This window comes from Takifugu rubripes, chromosome 16 (assembly GCF_901000725.2).
Source record: "Takifugu rubripes chromosome 16, fTakRub1.2, whole genome shotgun sequence".
Lineage (NCBI taxonomy): Eukaryota > Metazoa > Chordata > Actinopteri > Tetraodontiformes > Tetraodontidae > Takifugu > Takifugu rubripes.
In genome coordinates this window covers 2,659,613-2,674,691 of record NC_042300.1, presented here as the reverse complement: position 1 = coordinate 2,674,691, position 15,079 = coordinate 2,659,613, and the positions used below count along the sequence as shown (strand labels likewise).

Below are 15,079 nucleotides of genomic sequence, written 5' to 3'. Positions count from 1 at the left end.
ATCTACCCTTCCCTCATTTACAGTTTAACATTTGGATCTTAGAGCCAAAATTGTCCTTCGGAGTCGTCTGTTCCTCACCAGACGACGGGATAGCAGTAAAATAATATTTAAGACGATGAAAAGTACTTGTGGAGCCAATTCGTGATGAAAAATTCCTTTATTGAAATGTTTTCAGTACACTGGAATATGACTTGGGAACATACCATCATGTCATGGCGCGAAAATGTCACTGGACACTAATTATTTTAGATAATAAGGAACTGTTATTTTATTTAATTGACATTAATATTTGAATCTATTGTTATCATATAAAGATAATAATAGGGTAAAATATTGCATTTCCAAAGAAGCGACTGCTGAATGTGTTTGGCTGTTTCGGATGGGTTAAAATAATTAAATGGACCTGGCCACTTTTACTGGCGAGCGTTTCGTAATTATTATGTGACACCATTACGTCATTTTATGTGCGCCGTAGTGTTCGAAAGCTAACTTTAAATTCAGTGCACTACGTAGTTCACTCAATCCATGTCCCCCATGTAGTGAGTAGGGAAGAGGGAATGAGTGTGGGGTTTCGGACACGGCAAAATTTTCTTCATTTGATGATCCAAGACGACTCGAAACTTTACAGCTGCAATCATATGAAGTAGCCTAAAAAAGATGATGCAACAAAGAATAAGGTTTATGGGTTTACAGGAAAATGGAGCGAGGTGCGTGACTTCACTGAGGTTAACATGCAAAAGCTAACATTTGCATATGCATATACAGTATATATATATGCAATATATATTTAGCAGGACTATTCACTCAGATGAACTTACCGGGTTTGGAAATGGGCACTGTAGGAAGGATGCCTTCAGGAGCCTGGAGCTGATCCCATCCGGACTCGTCGGTTTCCTGGCCCAGTTCTTCAGGGCCATCCTCACCTGGTGTGTTGTGAGGAAACGGCTGGAGCAGGGAGGTGTTGGTGGGGGGGGGTGGGCATGGGCCAGAGTGTGAAGTTTCAGGCATGTGTGAGCTGAAGGTCATGAGAGAGGGGCATTGACGTTTGCTCAGTAGTTCACACTCCTCCTGTAGTTTCTTCTCACTGCCTTCCATGTGTGCACCCGTTTCAGGTCCTGACGCAGGAGCTCTGTTTCTGGTGCCAACCTCCTGGCGCTGCTCTCTGATTGGATGGCCTTTGTTGAATTGTTGACCACCAATGTCATCATTTTTCAGTTCAGGTCGTTAGATCATTATATTCATGACTAAGGTCCTCCAGCACTTGCCTGAAGTAGCATTGACGTTTGGTCAGTAGTTCACACTCCTGTAGTTTCTTCTCACTGCCTTCCTCAAGGAACTTCCTCTGTTTCATCTCTTTCTCTTTGTCCCTGAGATCTGCAAGCCGTTTTTCAATGCTGGCAAGTTCCTTGGAGTCTTTCTCCATCTTTTTATTAAAGGCTCCATCCCCTGTGGATCCTGAGCCTTCCTTCCTGCCTGCAGAGTTTCCCACTTGGCTGTCAGCTCTTTGTACAGTGGTAACATTTCACTTTTGTCATTGTGGGCCAGCTCTGCAAAGTTTCTTTAAGATGACTTGACTCGAAACTTTACAGCTGCAGTCATATTGATGAAGTAGCCTAAAAAAGATGACAGAACAAAGAATAAGGATTGTTGACATTCAGCTATGCAGCATTTGGAAAGTATTCTGTGCAAACGTTGCGCACTTTTATCGTAGAGAATAGGCTTTAGCATTAACAGTGGGGACACACGGGGAGCCGGCTGTGTGCGCATCTGGTGTGTGTCAATAGGAGCAGGACCGACCATTGTCGGAGAAGTCTGTGGCGAAAATGGAGCGAGGTGCGTGACTTCACCGAGGTTAACATGCAAAAGCTAACATTTGCATATGCATATATATATGCAATATATATTTAGCAGGACTATTCACTCAGATGAACTTACCGGGTTTGCAAATGGGCACTGTAGGAAGGATGCCTTCAGGAGCCTGGAGCTGATCCCATCCGGACCTGTCGGATTGGGGGCATTGACGTTTGCTCAGTAGTTCACACTCCTCCTGTAGTTTCTTCTCACTGCCTTCCGAGTGTGCACCCGTTTCAGGTCCTGACGCAGGAGCTCTGTTTCTGGTGCCAACCTCCTGGCGCTGCTCTCTGATTGGATGGCCTTTGTTGAATTGTTGACCACCAACGTCATCATTTTTCAGTTCAGGTCGTGAGATCATTATATTCATGACTAAGGTCCTCCAGCACTTGCCTGAAGTAGCATTGACGTTTGCTCAGTAGTTCACACTCCTCCTGTAGTTTCTTCTCACTCTTGTCTGCGGTGCGTCTCTGGGTTCTGTGGGTACCAAGCTCAGACTCGACATTGCTGGTTTGCTCCTTCAGGCTGCTCAGATCACCACTAAGTTTTCCTGTCCATGTGTGCACCCGTTTCAGGTCCTGACGCAGAAGTTTCTCTGTCATTCTTGACTTTGAGACGTTTGTATTCCATGTAAAGTTTTTTAGTGTCTGTCTTGTATTGGGGTGTCCCAGCAAGCAGATGGTAGTCAGCAACCGGACCTTCCAAGTCCTTAATGTCATGGGCCAGGGTCTTATTTTGCTCCACAACATGGAGATAGTTAGCTTCATCTATGCTGAATTGTTTGATCTGATTGTATGTCCTGATTTTTTCTCGCAGAAGGTCCAAGTAGAAGGTTTTGCTTTTACGCTGTCTGCAAGGAGCAGAAATAGGCAGCTGCAGTCATATTGATGAAGTAGCCTAAAAAAGATGACAGAACAAAGAATAAGGATTGTTGACATTCAGCTATGCAGCATTTGGAAAGTATTCTGTGCAAACGTTGCGGACTTTTATCGTAGAGAATAAGCTTTAGCATTAACACTGGGGACACACGGGGAGCCGGCTGTGTGCGCATCTGGTGTGTGTCAATAGGAGCAGGACCGACTATTGTCGGAGAAGTCTGTGGCGAAAATAATTGAAAAAATAATTGAGTCAATTTGAAAGCTGTTGCAATTATTTGAGGCGGAACATACACTATCTTCAGTGTGTCCTTATCTTTCAGGTCATCAGTTGACCTTAATGTGATGAAGTCATCAAAATCCAGGTCCTTGTGCTGAAGGCTTATGTCTACCATGATCCCAAAAGCTTGTTTTAGCACTGCTTCAAACTCTTGTACAGTATGTGGTATTCCAGGAAGACAAAGTTTCTTTAAGATGACTTTAAAATTACTCGAAACTTTACAGCTGCAGTCATATTGATGGCATTGTCAGAGAAGTCTGTGGCGAAAATGGAGCGAGGTGCGTGACTTCACCGAGGTTAACATGCAAAAGCTAACATTTGCATCTTTCGTCTAAACAAATATATTTTCACACACACACATGCATAATGGTTATAGCACCAGGACTGGACAATTCGCAGAAATTATGAGGGTGTGCCTCAGCCTCTGGCCGGTCCCTGCCCCCCCATGTCTGCCTGTTGCCCCCGCATGACAATTGAGTGTATTTTGTGCAGCGCCATGTTGTCCAGAGCGCGCTCAATGCCTGAGAGCAGCCCCTCCCATGTTTTCAAACGCCTGTTTGGACCGCTTAACGTCGTCCAAATCTATCGGGGATGGGTTTGTTAGAACCACAAGACTTTGAAATATAACCGTGTCAAGGTTAAAAGTTTTAGCTCACCGGGTAACGGAGAAACGTCGAGTCAAACACGAAGCTTTTGTCAGTTCCGAGCCGTTTCCCGCTCTGTTCTGCATTGAGTTAATAGGAGATTTGAGCGGACCAGTCGGCGCTTTAGCTCGTTTTACGTTGTGCTGGTTAATTTAACGTCCTCAAACCGATGATTGCGAGTTAGTCGAGACACGTCGGTATAAAATGATGTTTTTTTTAAATTATTTTTTTAATCAATCTATTAGCGATTTGCTGCTCCGCTCAAGGAGCACAATGCCTGCCAGCAGCCCCAGTCCAAATCTATCGAGGCTTGTTAGAACTACAAGACTTTGAAATATAACCGTGTCAAGGTTAAAAGATCACAACATAAATGTGGAAATCAATCTACCTTCACTGTTTACCCCCTTCCCTCACTTACAGTTTGACATTTGGATCTTAGAGCCAAAATTGTCCTTCGGAGTCGTCTGTTCCTCACCAGACGACGGGATAGCAGTAAAATAATATTTAAGACGATGAAAAGTACTTGTGGAGCCAATTCGTGATGAAAAATTCCTTTATTGAAATGTTTTCAGTACAGTGGAATATGACTTGGGAATGTACCATCATGTCATGGCGCGAAAATGTCACTGGACACTAATTATTTTAGATAATAAGGAACTGTTATTTTATTTAATTGACATTAATATTTGAATATTATTATATAAAGATAATAATAGGGTAAAATATTGCATTTCCAAAGAAGCGACCGCTGAATGTGTTTGGCTGTTTCGGATGGGTTAAAATAATTAAATGGACCTGGCCACTTTTACTGGCGAGCGTTTCGTAATTATTATGTGACACCATGACATCATTTTATGTGCGCCGTAGTGTTCGAAAGTTAAGGCTGTTTCCGAAACCACACACTCGTTCCCTATTCACTACTCACTACATGGGGGACATGGATTGAGTGAACTACGTAGCACACTCAATTCAAAGTTAGCTTTCGGACACTACACACTATATTCTTTTTTGCATTTTATCTACCAGTTTCTGTAACCGATTTAAAAGTGTCTGTTCCCTGGCTTCCTCTCTTGTTGCCCTTTCCTCGGCCCTCTCCAGCAGCTCCAGGATCCTATCAGGACCCTATCGCACCGCTGGCGCTTGCGTGGTGCTGGCCCTGGTTCCTCCTCCTCTGTCCCTGACTCTCCATCAGGTCTATCTGGGACTGAATATGGGGAGCCTGACTTAGAATGGCTCTCCCCCCAGGCTGAGGCAATGAGGCATGGGGGCCAAATCGAGGGCCTGCCACCTATTGCCTCATCCCCAGATTCAGTGCCAGATCCTGTTGGTGGTCTCTGAAGCTCCTACAAATAGGGAATAAGCCAATAATTCAAACAGTAAGGCAACATTTGCTAGAAATATTAGTCTGTCACATTTAGACCAAATTTAAAACAATTATTACAAACCTTGTTTTTTTTAAGGTTCTCCCACTTTTTTGCTACTCGTGCTGGAGTCAGCATTCCAGTCAGGCCAATTTCCTTCCACACAACTCTAAAAATTGGAAGAAGGACATAAACAAATTGCAGAAGTGTAGTTTCTGATGATAGTGTAATTTCTGATTGTGATCCCACCAGATTCCATGTTACAGCAATAAAATACAGTCCTTAACATTTTCCCAGCACCCACTCTCATCCTGCTGCAGCAGAAAACCTCTTCCCGGAGAAGAGGTGGTCCTTCTCCATCCGGCATTGGATCATCTTACTTATATCATCGTCACTCCCTTAAGAAATCAATTCAAGCCATCAGTCTGCGTTATATTAATATCACTCCTACAGTACCTTAAATTTGCATTTGAAATGCACCGACTCTAGTAAGGTAGAATTAAAGCGGTACGTAATCTAATAAGATGCTTATAGTCGCGCATCAAATCAATTCAAATCAATCTTTATTTATATAGCGTCTTATACAATAAAAATTGTTCCAAGGCGCTTTCCAGAATCCCAGGGCCTGACCCCAGACAAGCAACAGTGGCAAGGAAAAACTCCCCTTTAACAGGGAGAGGAGAGGAGAGGAGAGGAGAGGAGAGGAGAGGAGAGGAGAGGAGAGGAGAGGAAACCATGACCCAGTGGGGTGACAGAGGCCTGTCAGGGGATCATGTTTCTGGACCCAAGCAGCCTCGGCTTATAACAGCATAACTAAGATGTTATCCTAATGATTAGACGACCCCCTAAGTATGATAGTTTGTCTGTCTATGATAGTAACTGGAACTACAAAATTAGTAACAATAAGCTTTTTCAAAGAGGTAGGTTTTAAGTCTGATCTTAAAAGTAATGATGGAGTCAGCCTCCCGTACCTGGACAGGGAGCTGGTTCCTCAGCAGGGGGGCCTGGTAGCTAAATGCTCGGCCCCCCATTCTACTCCTGGAAACTCTGGGAACCACAAGTAGACCAGCATTCTGAGAGCGGAGCGGTCTATTGGGCTGATAAGGTATCACTAGCTCCTCCAGGTAGGATGGAGCTAGGCCTCTGAGGACCTTGTAGGTCAAAAGAAGGGTTTTAAAAATTATTCTAAATTTAACGGGCAGCCAATGAAGCGACGCCAGTACAGGAGTTATGTGATCTCTTTTGTCAATACCTGTCAGAACTCTGGCTGCAGCATTTTGGATCAACTGGAGGCTTCTTAAAGAGTTGTTTGGACACCCTGATAATAAAGAGTTACAGTAGTCCAGCCTGGAAGTAACAAATGCATGGACTAACTTTTCAGCATCATGCCGCGTCAGCAGTTTCCTGATCTTTGTGATGTTCCTCAAGTGAAAAAAGGCACTTCTAGAGACTAATTTAATGTGTGAGTTGAAGGAGAGATTTTGATCAAAAGTTACTCCTAGATTCCTCACAGAGAGACTAGATGTTAATGAGATACCATCTAGAGTGATCATGTGATCTAATCTATCCCAGAGAGGTTGAGGACCAAACACCATGACCTCAGTTTTTCCTGGGTTAAGGAGGAGGAAATTTGAAGACATCCAGGACTTTATGTCTTTAAGACAGATCTGGAGCTTCACTAACTTCTCTGTCTCCTCGGGTTTCATGGATAAATAGAGCTGAGTGTCATCAGCATAACAATGAAAATTTATCCCATGCTGCCGAATAATGTTCCCTAAGGGAAGCATGTACAATGTGAAGAGGATTGGTCCGAGTACAGAACCTTGAGGAACTCCATGGCTAACCCTACTGTATGAGGAGGGAACACCATGGACATGGGCAAACTGGTATCTATCAGATAAGTATGATCTAAACCAGTCTAGTGTTGTCCCTTTAATCCCAATCACATGTTCCAGTCTCTGTAACAGGATGCTGTGATCAACTGTATCAAAAGCAGCACTGAGGTCCAGCAGAACCAGCATAGAGACCAGTCCATGATCGGAAGCTATGAGAAGATCATTAGTGACTTTAAGAAGTGCTGTTTCTGTGCTGTGGTGAACTCTAAAGCCTGACTGAAACATCTCAAACAGGCTGTTTCTCTGCAGGTGCTCCAGCAACTGAGTCACCACCACCTTCTCTAGAACTTTAGAGATAAAAGGAAGGTTGGATATTGGCCTATAATTTGCTAAGACATCAGGATCCAGTGATGGTTTTTTAAGCAACGGCTTAATCACTGCCACCTTGTAGGACCGGGGTACATAACCTGACACTAAAGAACCATTGATCTGGTCCAGGATAGAACTGCCTATCAATGGTAAAACATCCTTCAACAGGTGTGTTGGGATGGGATCTAAAAGACACGTGGTGGTCTTGGATTTCTGAAGTAGCGATGACGCCTCAGAAAAATATATAGGGCTGAAGGAGCTTAAGGGCTTGTTGGAGTTCCCACAGTCGGCACATCTGGTGATGGTCCAGTTGTTGGGATGGCCTGGTTAGCTTTCTCTCTGATAGCTAGAACTTTATCAGTGAAGAAGCTCATGAAGTCTTCACCACTAAGGGAAGAAGGGATACGTGGATCTAAAACACTGTGACTCTTAGTTAATTTGGCCACAGTGCTGAAAAGAAACCTGGGGTTGCTCTTATTTTCCTCAATCAAAGAAGAAAAATAGGCTGTTCTAGCCTTGCGAAGGGCCTTTTTGTAACCTAATAGACAGTCTTTCCAGGCTACATGATAGCTGTCTATTTTACAAGAATGCCACTTCCTTTCCAGTCTTCGCACTTTCTGCTTGAGGGTCCTGATATGTGAATTATACCAGGGGGCACACCTCCTCTGATTTACTATTTTCTTTTTCAGGGGGGCAACAGAATCAAGCGTGATTCTCAGTGAGGTTGCTGCACCTTCAGCAATAGAGTCAACCTCAGCAGGGCTACATGGTGGTAGCGGACCCGAACGCAGGCCAGGACACAGTGGTGGGGAGGTCAAAAGGCTTTATTTACAGGGAAGGGGAGCACACATTAACAGAAACAGTCCTCCTGGACCGCATGGGGATAGGGAGGCAGCGTCCGCCCGTCCCAGGTCCATCGGCGAGTCCCCAAACCATACGCAGTCCCCCTGGACTGCCGGGAACTCAGAACACCGGTGAGTCCTCAACACGCTGCAGTCCTCCTGGACCGGCGAGGACTCGGGATTCCGGCGCAACACGCTCGCCTCACGAACGCGCCCCGAGATACTGGCGACAAAGCAGTCCTCCTGGACTGCCGGCGATTAGGAGGCAGTGTCTGCCCCTCCAAGGTCCATCGGCGAGTCCCCAAACTAGACGCAGTCCCCCTGGACAGAGCACTCGGAACACCGGTGAGTCCTCAACACGCCGCAGTCCTCCTGGACCGGCGAGGACTCGGGAGTCCGGCGCAACACGCTCGCCTCATGAACGTGCCCCGAGACACTGAGGGCAGAGGCAGTCCTCCTAGACTGCCAGGGGAGCAGGAGCGGTCCTCCAGGAGACACGGAACAGGAACAGGAGCGGCCCTCCAGGAAAACCGGGAGCATGGGAATAGGAGCGGCCCTCCAGGGCAACAGGAACACAGGAACAGGGGCCAACACCAAGGAACCCAAACAAGCTCCCACACAAGACCAACAAACACACTCCCTACACGAACAGACACCCCGGCCCTGACAGGCAGGCACAACCTGCTTAAATAGGCAGCAAGATGTAAATTGCCTACAGGTGCGCCCGCCTGCAGTGCCAGCTGCACCCAATTGTGCTCAACACCACACCCTGCAGGCCAAAGACAGACACAACCCAGAAATCCCAACAGCAAGATCCCATTCGTGAAAGAATCCTAAAAGTGACTGGCATCACACTAATAAACCACAAAATAAGTCACATTTAAAGCTGCTTTTTCCCCTGCTGTGCTTTGACAGATAGCTGGGACAGACTCACCAGTATCTTGGTATTGTAAGCTGAATTGATGGAGATGCTGTTGACCATTATTTCCAGTGTCTCCGGTTTGATGTTTTCCGGTTCGGGGACGGTTTTGTAGTGTGTGTCACCAATATACGCCTGCACCACAGTCATGCGGTTCATAGTCAGTGTTCCCGTCTTGTCCGAGCAGATGGCCGTGGCGTTGCCCATAGTCTCGCAGGCGTCCAGGTGACGCACCAGGTTGTTGTCCATCATTTTCTAAAACACAGAAAAGAAGGCACAACTGTCCGAACACTGTCAACGCAGTTTGAAATCATTTTGGGCGGATGCTACTAACCTTGACAGAGTAGGCCAGAGAAATTGTTACAGCAAAAGGTAGTCCCTCGGGAACCGCCACCACCAGGACGGTCATACCGATGATGAAGTACTTGACAAAATACTGAATGTAGATTGGGGTGCACTCAGCAGTCCAAGAGCGGCCCTGAACCCCAAAGGTGTCAAGCACAAAGTACAGGATGAGGATGACGACCGTCACCACCGGCATGATCAGGCCCGGGAAGAGTCAGCATAATGCCAGGAGCTTCAACACAAATACACGCTCTTTTGGACCTGAGATGTGTCAAATTGTAGGTGTAAAACTGACTCCAGATGAAGAAAGACATTTGTAAAGCTGGAAATACTGTGCACCTAGGGTGTTCGACCTGGGGGCCCTGGAGCTCATTTACACTACTCTTCATCTACCGTACATTCAATATGCAGGAAAGGCTACCCTCTCATCCACCGGGGTGGACACCAGCGGTGAGGGATCCCGTCAAGCTGAAGAAGGAGTCGTATCGGGCCTTACTGGCCTGTGGGACTCCTGAGGCAGCAGATGGGTACCGGCATGCCAAGCGGAGTGCAGCTATGGCCGTTGCCAAGGCAAAGACCCGGGCATGGGAAGAGTTCGGTGAGGCCATGGAGAACGACTTTCGGATGGCCTCGAAAAGGTTCTGGACCACCATCCGGCGTCTGAGGAAGGGGAAGCAGTGCACTGTCAACACTGTGTATAGTGGTGATGGTGTGCTGCTGACCTCAACTCGGGATGTTGTGGATCGGTGGAAGGAATACTTCAAGGACCTCCTCAATCCCACAACACGCCTTCCAGTGAGGAAGTAGGGCCTGGGGACCTGGAGATGGGCTTTCATATCTCCGGGGCTGAAGTTGCCGAGGTAGTCAAAAAACTCCTCGGTGGCAAGGCCCCGGGGGTGGATGAGATCTGCCCGGAATTCCTTAAGGCTCTGGATGTTGTAGGGCTGTCATGGTTGACTCGACTCTGCAACATCGCGTGGACATCGGGGGCAGTGCCGCTGGATTGGCAGACCGGGGTGGTAGTCCCTCTTTTTAAGAAGGGGGACCGGAGGGTGTGTTCCAACTATAGGGGTATCACACTCCTCAGCCTCCCTGGTAAGGTCTATTCAGGGGTACTGGAGAGGAGGGTCCGCCGGACAGTCGAACCCCGGATTCAGGAAGAGCAATGTGGTTTTCGTCCTGGGCGTGGAACAGTGGACCAGCTCTACACCCTCAGCAGGGTCTTCGAGGGTGCATGGGAGTTTGCCCAACCAGTCCACATGTGTTTTGTGGACTTGGAGAAGGCATTCGACCGTGTCCCTCGGGGGGTCCTGTGGGGGGTTCTCTGAGAGTATGGGGTGTCGGGCCCGCTGATACGGGCCATCCGCTCCCTGTACGATCGGTGCCAGAGTTTGGTCCGAATTGCTGGCAAATCAAATCAAATCAAATCAATCTTTATTTATATAGCGTCTTATACAATCAAAATTGTTTCAAGGTGCTTTCCAGAATCCCAGGGCCTGACCCCAGACAAGCAACAGTGGCAAGGAAAAACTCCCCTTTAACAGGAAGAAACCTTGAGCAGGACCAGGCTCATGTAGGGGGACCCTCCTGCTGATGGCCGGCTGGGTAAAGAGAGAGGAGAAGGGGGAGGACAGGTAGAGGATAGGATAGGTAGGGTAGGAGAGGAGAGGAGAGGAGAGGAGAGGAGAGGAGAGGAGAGGAGAGGAGAGGGGTAGAGGAGAGTAGAAGTGGAGTGAAGGGGAGGTAGAGGAGAGGAGAAGGAGAAGGAGGAGGAGGGGAAAGAAGAGAGGAAGGGAGAGGAGAGGAAAAGGAGAAGGAGGGGGAGAGGAGAGGAGAGGAGCGGGAGAGGCACAGAGCACAGAGCACAGAGCACAGAGCACAGAAACACACACAAAAAATATGATATACAATCACTTCAGCGGGGCCGGAGGTCATTATGCAGCTCCGAGGGTGGCGATACCTGTAAATAAATAGAAGGGGGGGGGGGGGGGGGGGGGAAGCAGAAAAACTACACAAGAACTAGTCTGCTTGATGAGGAGAGGAGAGGAGAGGAGAGGAGAGGAGAGGAGAGGAGAGGAGAGGAGAGGAAACCATGACCCAGTGGAGTGACAGAGGCCTGTCAGGGGATCATGTTTCCGGACCCCGGCAGCCTTGGCCTATAACAGCATAACTAAGATGTGACTTAACAATTAGACGACCCCCTAAGTATGATAATTTGTCTGTCTATGATAGTAACTGGAACTACAGAATTAGTAACAATAAGCTTTTTCAAAGAGGTAGGTTTTGAGTCTGATCTTAAAAGTAGCGATGGAGTCAGCCTCCCGTACCTGGACAGGGAGCTGGTTCCATAGCAGGGGGGCCTGGTAGCTAAATGCTTGGCCCCCCATTCTACTCCTGGAAACTCTGGGAACCACAAGTAGACCAGCATTCTGAGAGCGGAGCGGTCTATTGGGCTGATAAGGTATCACTAGCTCCTCCAGGTAGGATGGAGCTAGGCCTCTGAGGACCTTGTAGGTCAAAAGAAGGGTTTTAAAAATTATTCTAAATTTAACAGGCAGCCAATGAAGCGACGCCAGTACAGGAGTTATGTGATCTCTTTTGTCAATACCTGTCAGAACTCTGGCTGCAGCATTTTGGATCAGCTGAAGGCTTCTTAAAGAGTTGTTTGGACACCCTGATAATAAAGAGTTACAGTAGTCCAGCCTGGAAGTAACAAATGCATGGACTAACTTTTCAGCATCATGCCGCGTCAGCAGCTTCCTGATCTTTGTGATGTTCCTCAAGTGAAAAAAGGCACTTCTAGAGACTAATTTAATGTGTGAGTTGAAGGAGAGATTTTGATCAAAAGTTACTCCTAGATTCCTCACAGAGAGACTAGATGTTAATGAGATACCATCTAGAGTGATCATGTGATCTAATCTATCCCAGAGAGGTTCAGGACCAAACACCATGACCTCAGTTTTTCCTGGGTTAAGGAGGAGGAAATTTGAAGACATCCAGGACTTTATGTCTTTAAGACAGGTCTGGAGCTTCACTAACTTCTCTGTCTCCTCGGGTTTCATGGATAAATAGAGCTGAGTGTCATCAGCATAACAATGAAAATGTATCCCATGCTGCTGAATAATCTTCCCTAAGGGAAGCATGTACAATGTGAAGAGGATTGGTCCGAGTACAGAACCTTGAGGAACTCCATGGCTAACCCTACTGTATGAGGAGGGAACACCATGGACATAAGCAAACTGGTATCTATCAGATAAGTATGATCTAAACCAGTCTAGTGTTGTCCCTTTAATCCCAATCACATGTTCCAGTCTATGTAACAGGATGCTGTGATCAACTGTATCAAAAGCAGCACTGAGGTCCAGCAGAACCAGCATAGAGACCAGTCCATGATCGGAAGCTATGAGAAGATCATTAGTGACTTTAAGAAGTGCTGTTTCTGTGCTGTGGTGAGCTCTAAAGCCTGACTGAAACATTTCAAACAGGCTGTTTCTCTGCAGGTGCTCCAGCAACTGAGTCACCACCACCTTCTCTAGAACTTTAGAGATAAAAAGAAGGTTGGATATTGGCCTATAATTTGCTAAGACATCAGGATCCAGTGATGGTTTTTTAAGCAACGGCTTAATCACTGCCACCTTGTAGGACCGGGGTACATAACCTGACACTAAAGAACCATTGATCTGGTCCAGGATAGAACTGCCTATCAGTGGTAGAACATCCTTCAACAGGTGTGTTGGGATGGGATCTAAAAGACACGTGGTGGTCTTGGATTTCTGAATTAGCGATGACGCCTCAGAAAAATATATAGGGCTGAAGGAGTTTAAGGGCTCGTTGGAGAACCTGTATGTTCCCACAGTCGGCACATCTGGTGATGGTCCAGTTGTTGCGATAGCCTGGTTAGCTTTCTCTCTGATAGCTAGAACTTTATCAGTGAAGAAGCTCATGAAGTCTTCACCACTAAAGGAAGAAGGGATACGTGGATCTAAAACACTGTGATTCTTAGTTAATTTGGCCACAGTGCTGAAAAGAAACCTGGGGTTGCTCTTATTTTCCTCAATCAAAGAAGAAAAATAAGCTGTTCTAGCCTTGCGAAGGGCCTTTTTGTAACCTAATAGACAGTCTTTCCAGGCTACATGATAGCTGTCTATTTTACAAGAATGCCACTTCCTTTCCAGTCTTCACACTTTCTGCTTGAGGGTCCTGATATGTGAATTATACCAGGGGGCACACCTCCTCTGATTTACTATTTTCTTTTTCAGGGGGGCAACAGAATCAAGTGTGATTCTCAATGAGGTTGCTGCACCTTCAGCAATAGAGTCAACCTCAGCAGGGCTAAGATTATAGTGATAGATCCCTGGGGAAACGCAGTCCTGGGATTAGCACAGGGATCACTTCCTTAAACTTAGCTACAGCATTATCTGAAAGACATCTGCTATAGTAAGACATTGGGCCAGATTCACCAATATGTTCTTAAGAATCTTCTTAGATCCTTTCTTAAGTTGTTATTAAGAAGTTTTTTAAGAAAACCCTACGTCGGATTCATCAACCCGTTCGTAAGCCCCAGAATTGTTCGCAGCTGTGTTCTTAGATTGATGAATGCCATCTGTTCGTAAATTGAAAGCGCGTGCCAGGTGAGTCTAATTAACATACGATTAGCATAAGTCACCGCCCACTGATGCCCATAAAAGGAACTGCAGCAGGACCCTGTAGACAGAGCAAAAAGCAGCCAAATGCCCAAAGCGAAATGCCCAAAGCTTGCCTCTCCACGCCTGATTTCTGACGCCGTGTTGAACAATCAAGAAAGGATGGCTAACACGCTTGATAAAATTGCCTCAACCCTGATGACTATAGCCAACACGCTTAAAGAAATCAACGAGAATGTAAAAAAAAAGAAGAATGTAAAAAAAATAAACGTGTAAAAGCTGTGCTCGGATTGTGACAATAATGCATTTTATTCACAAACGGGCAATTAATCGCGCTCGAACGTGAACCGCGTGCCTGCAGTCTGGCCCCATCATTGCGTCAGGACGCACATCCTCACGGGGTTGTGGCTCTGTGTCCAAACACATCCAGCGCCCCTTTAACATGCCGATGGTGCGTTCAATGGTGGAGCGACTGCGCGCATGCATCTGATTGAATAAAACTCCTGTGGAGTCTGAGGGTTGGTCAGTGGTGTCAACAACCAGGGAGCCAGGGCATATCCTCGATCCCCTAATAAAATAAATCAAGATAAAATCAAATCAAAAGACAGTTTTGGCATGGTTTCCAATTTGGTTGATTAATGTTAAGTCATTGGCACATTTACGTAATTTTAAAATTCTCCGTAAATCACCAAAAATAGGAAATAAACAAATAAATAAATAAATATGACAGAATTATCATTGTAATATTGAATTTTATTGAACTGCACAAGAGAAGAAAACACAACCATGCCAACATGTCGGCACTGAAATGTGCGCAAGAGTACTCCTGAGTGTTCGTAGGATTTGTTCTTACCTACGAATAAATCCAGGATAAGAAGAAATTGGTGAATGCCACAATCTTCGTAAACTGTTCGTAAGTGGGACTTAAGAACAAATTTGTTCGTAAGAACGCTTCGTGAATCTGGCCCATTGTTCTGAGCATAGAAGAATCCTTAATCATAAATGTAAAAGTGATCAAAGAATGGTCTGACAGGACTGGGTTCTGAGGGAACACTGACACATGTTCTACCTCAACACCATAAGTCAGGACTAGATCTAGGGTGTGGTTAAAGCTA

The 15,079-nt window shown here is 46.2% G+C and overlaps 1 protein-coding gene and 2 long non-coding RNA genes across 4 annotated transcripts; all 3 read right to left on the bottom strand.

Annotated features, from left to right (window-relative positions):
* Nucleotides 1-138: 138 nt before the first annotated feature.
* Nucleotides 139-3,932, bottom strand: LOC115253088 (uncharacterized). Of its 2 annotated transcripts, XR_003891393.1 has the most exons (5): nucleotides 3,663-3,932; nucleotides 1,936-2,748; nucleotides 1,701-1,812; nucleotides 819-1,613; nucleotides 139-648 (listed from the first exon to the last, which is right to left on the bottom strand). It is a non-coding gene; the product is annotated as an uncharacterized lncRNA (long non-coding RNA). The 2 variants fall into 2 exon arrangements; XR_003891392.1 differs by lacking the exon at nucleotides 1,701-1,812.
* A 451-nt stretch (nucleotides 3,933-4,383) lies between these two features.
* LOC115252986 (uncharacterized) lies at nucleotides 4,384-5,633 on the bottom strand. Its single transcript, XR_003891284.1, has 3 exons — nucleotides 5,261-5,633; nucleotides 5,096-5,180; nucleotides 4,384-4,993 (listed from the first exon to the last, which is right to left on the bottom strand). It is a non-coding gene; the product is annotated as an uncharacterized lncRNA (long non-coding RNA).
* A 3,219-nt stretch (nucleotides 5,634-8,852) lies between these two features.
* LOC115253075 (plasma membrane calcium-transporting ATPase 3-like) lies at nucleotides 8,853-9,517 on the bottom strand. The gene is made up of 2 exons (XM_029850005.1): nucleotides 9,311-9,517; nucleotides 8,853-9,231 (listed from the first exon to the last, which is right to left on the bottom strand). Exons 1-2 carry the CDS (start codon nucleotides 9,515-9,517, stop codon nucleotides 8,938-8,940), a joined length of 501 nt encoding a protein of 166 aa, XP_029705865.1. The 3' UTR covers nucleotides 8,853-8,937.
* Between the last annotated feature and the right edge of the window lie 5,562 nt (nucleotides 9,518-15,079).

Excerpts from the sequence above, each read along its gene's own strand:
- LOC115253075 (XM_029850005.1), bottom strand. The coding sequence starts at position 9,517 with ATGCCGGTGGTGACGGTCGTCATCCTCATCCTGTACTTTGTGCTTGAC. Across the intron at positions 9,232-9,310 it reads CTCTGGCCTACTCTGTCAAG|AAAATGATGGACAACAACCT; the intron begins GTTAGTAGCATC and ends TCTGTGTTTTAG.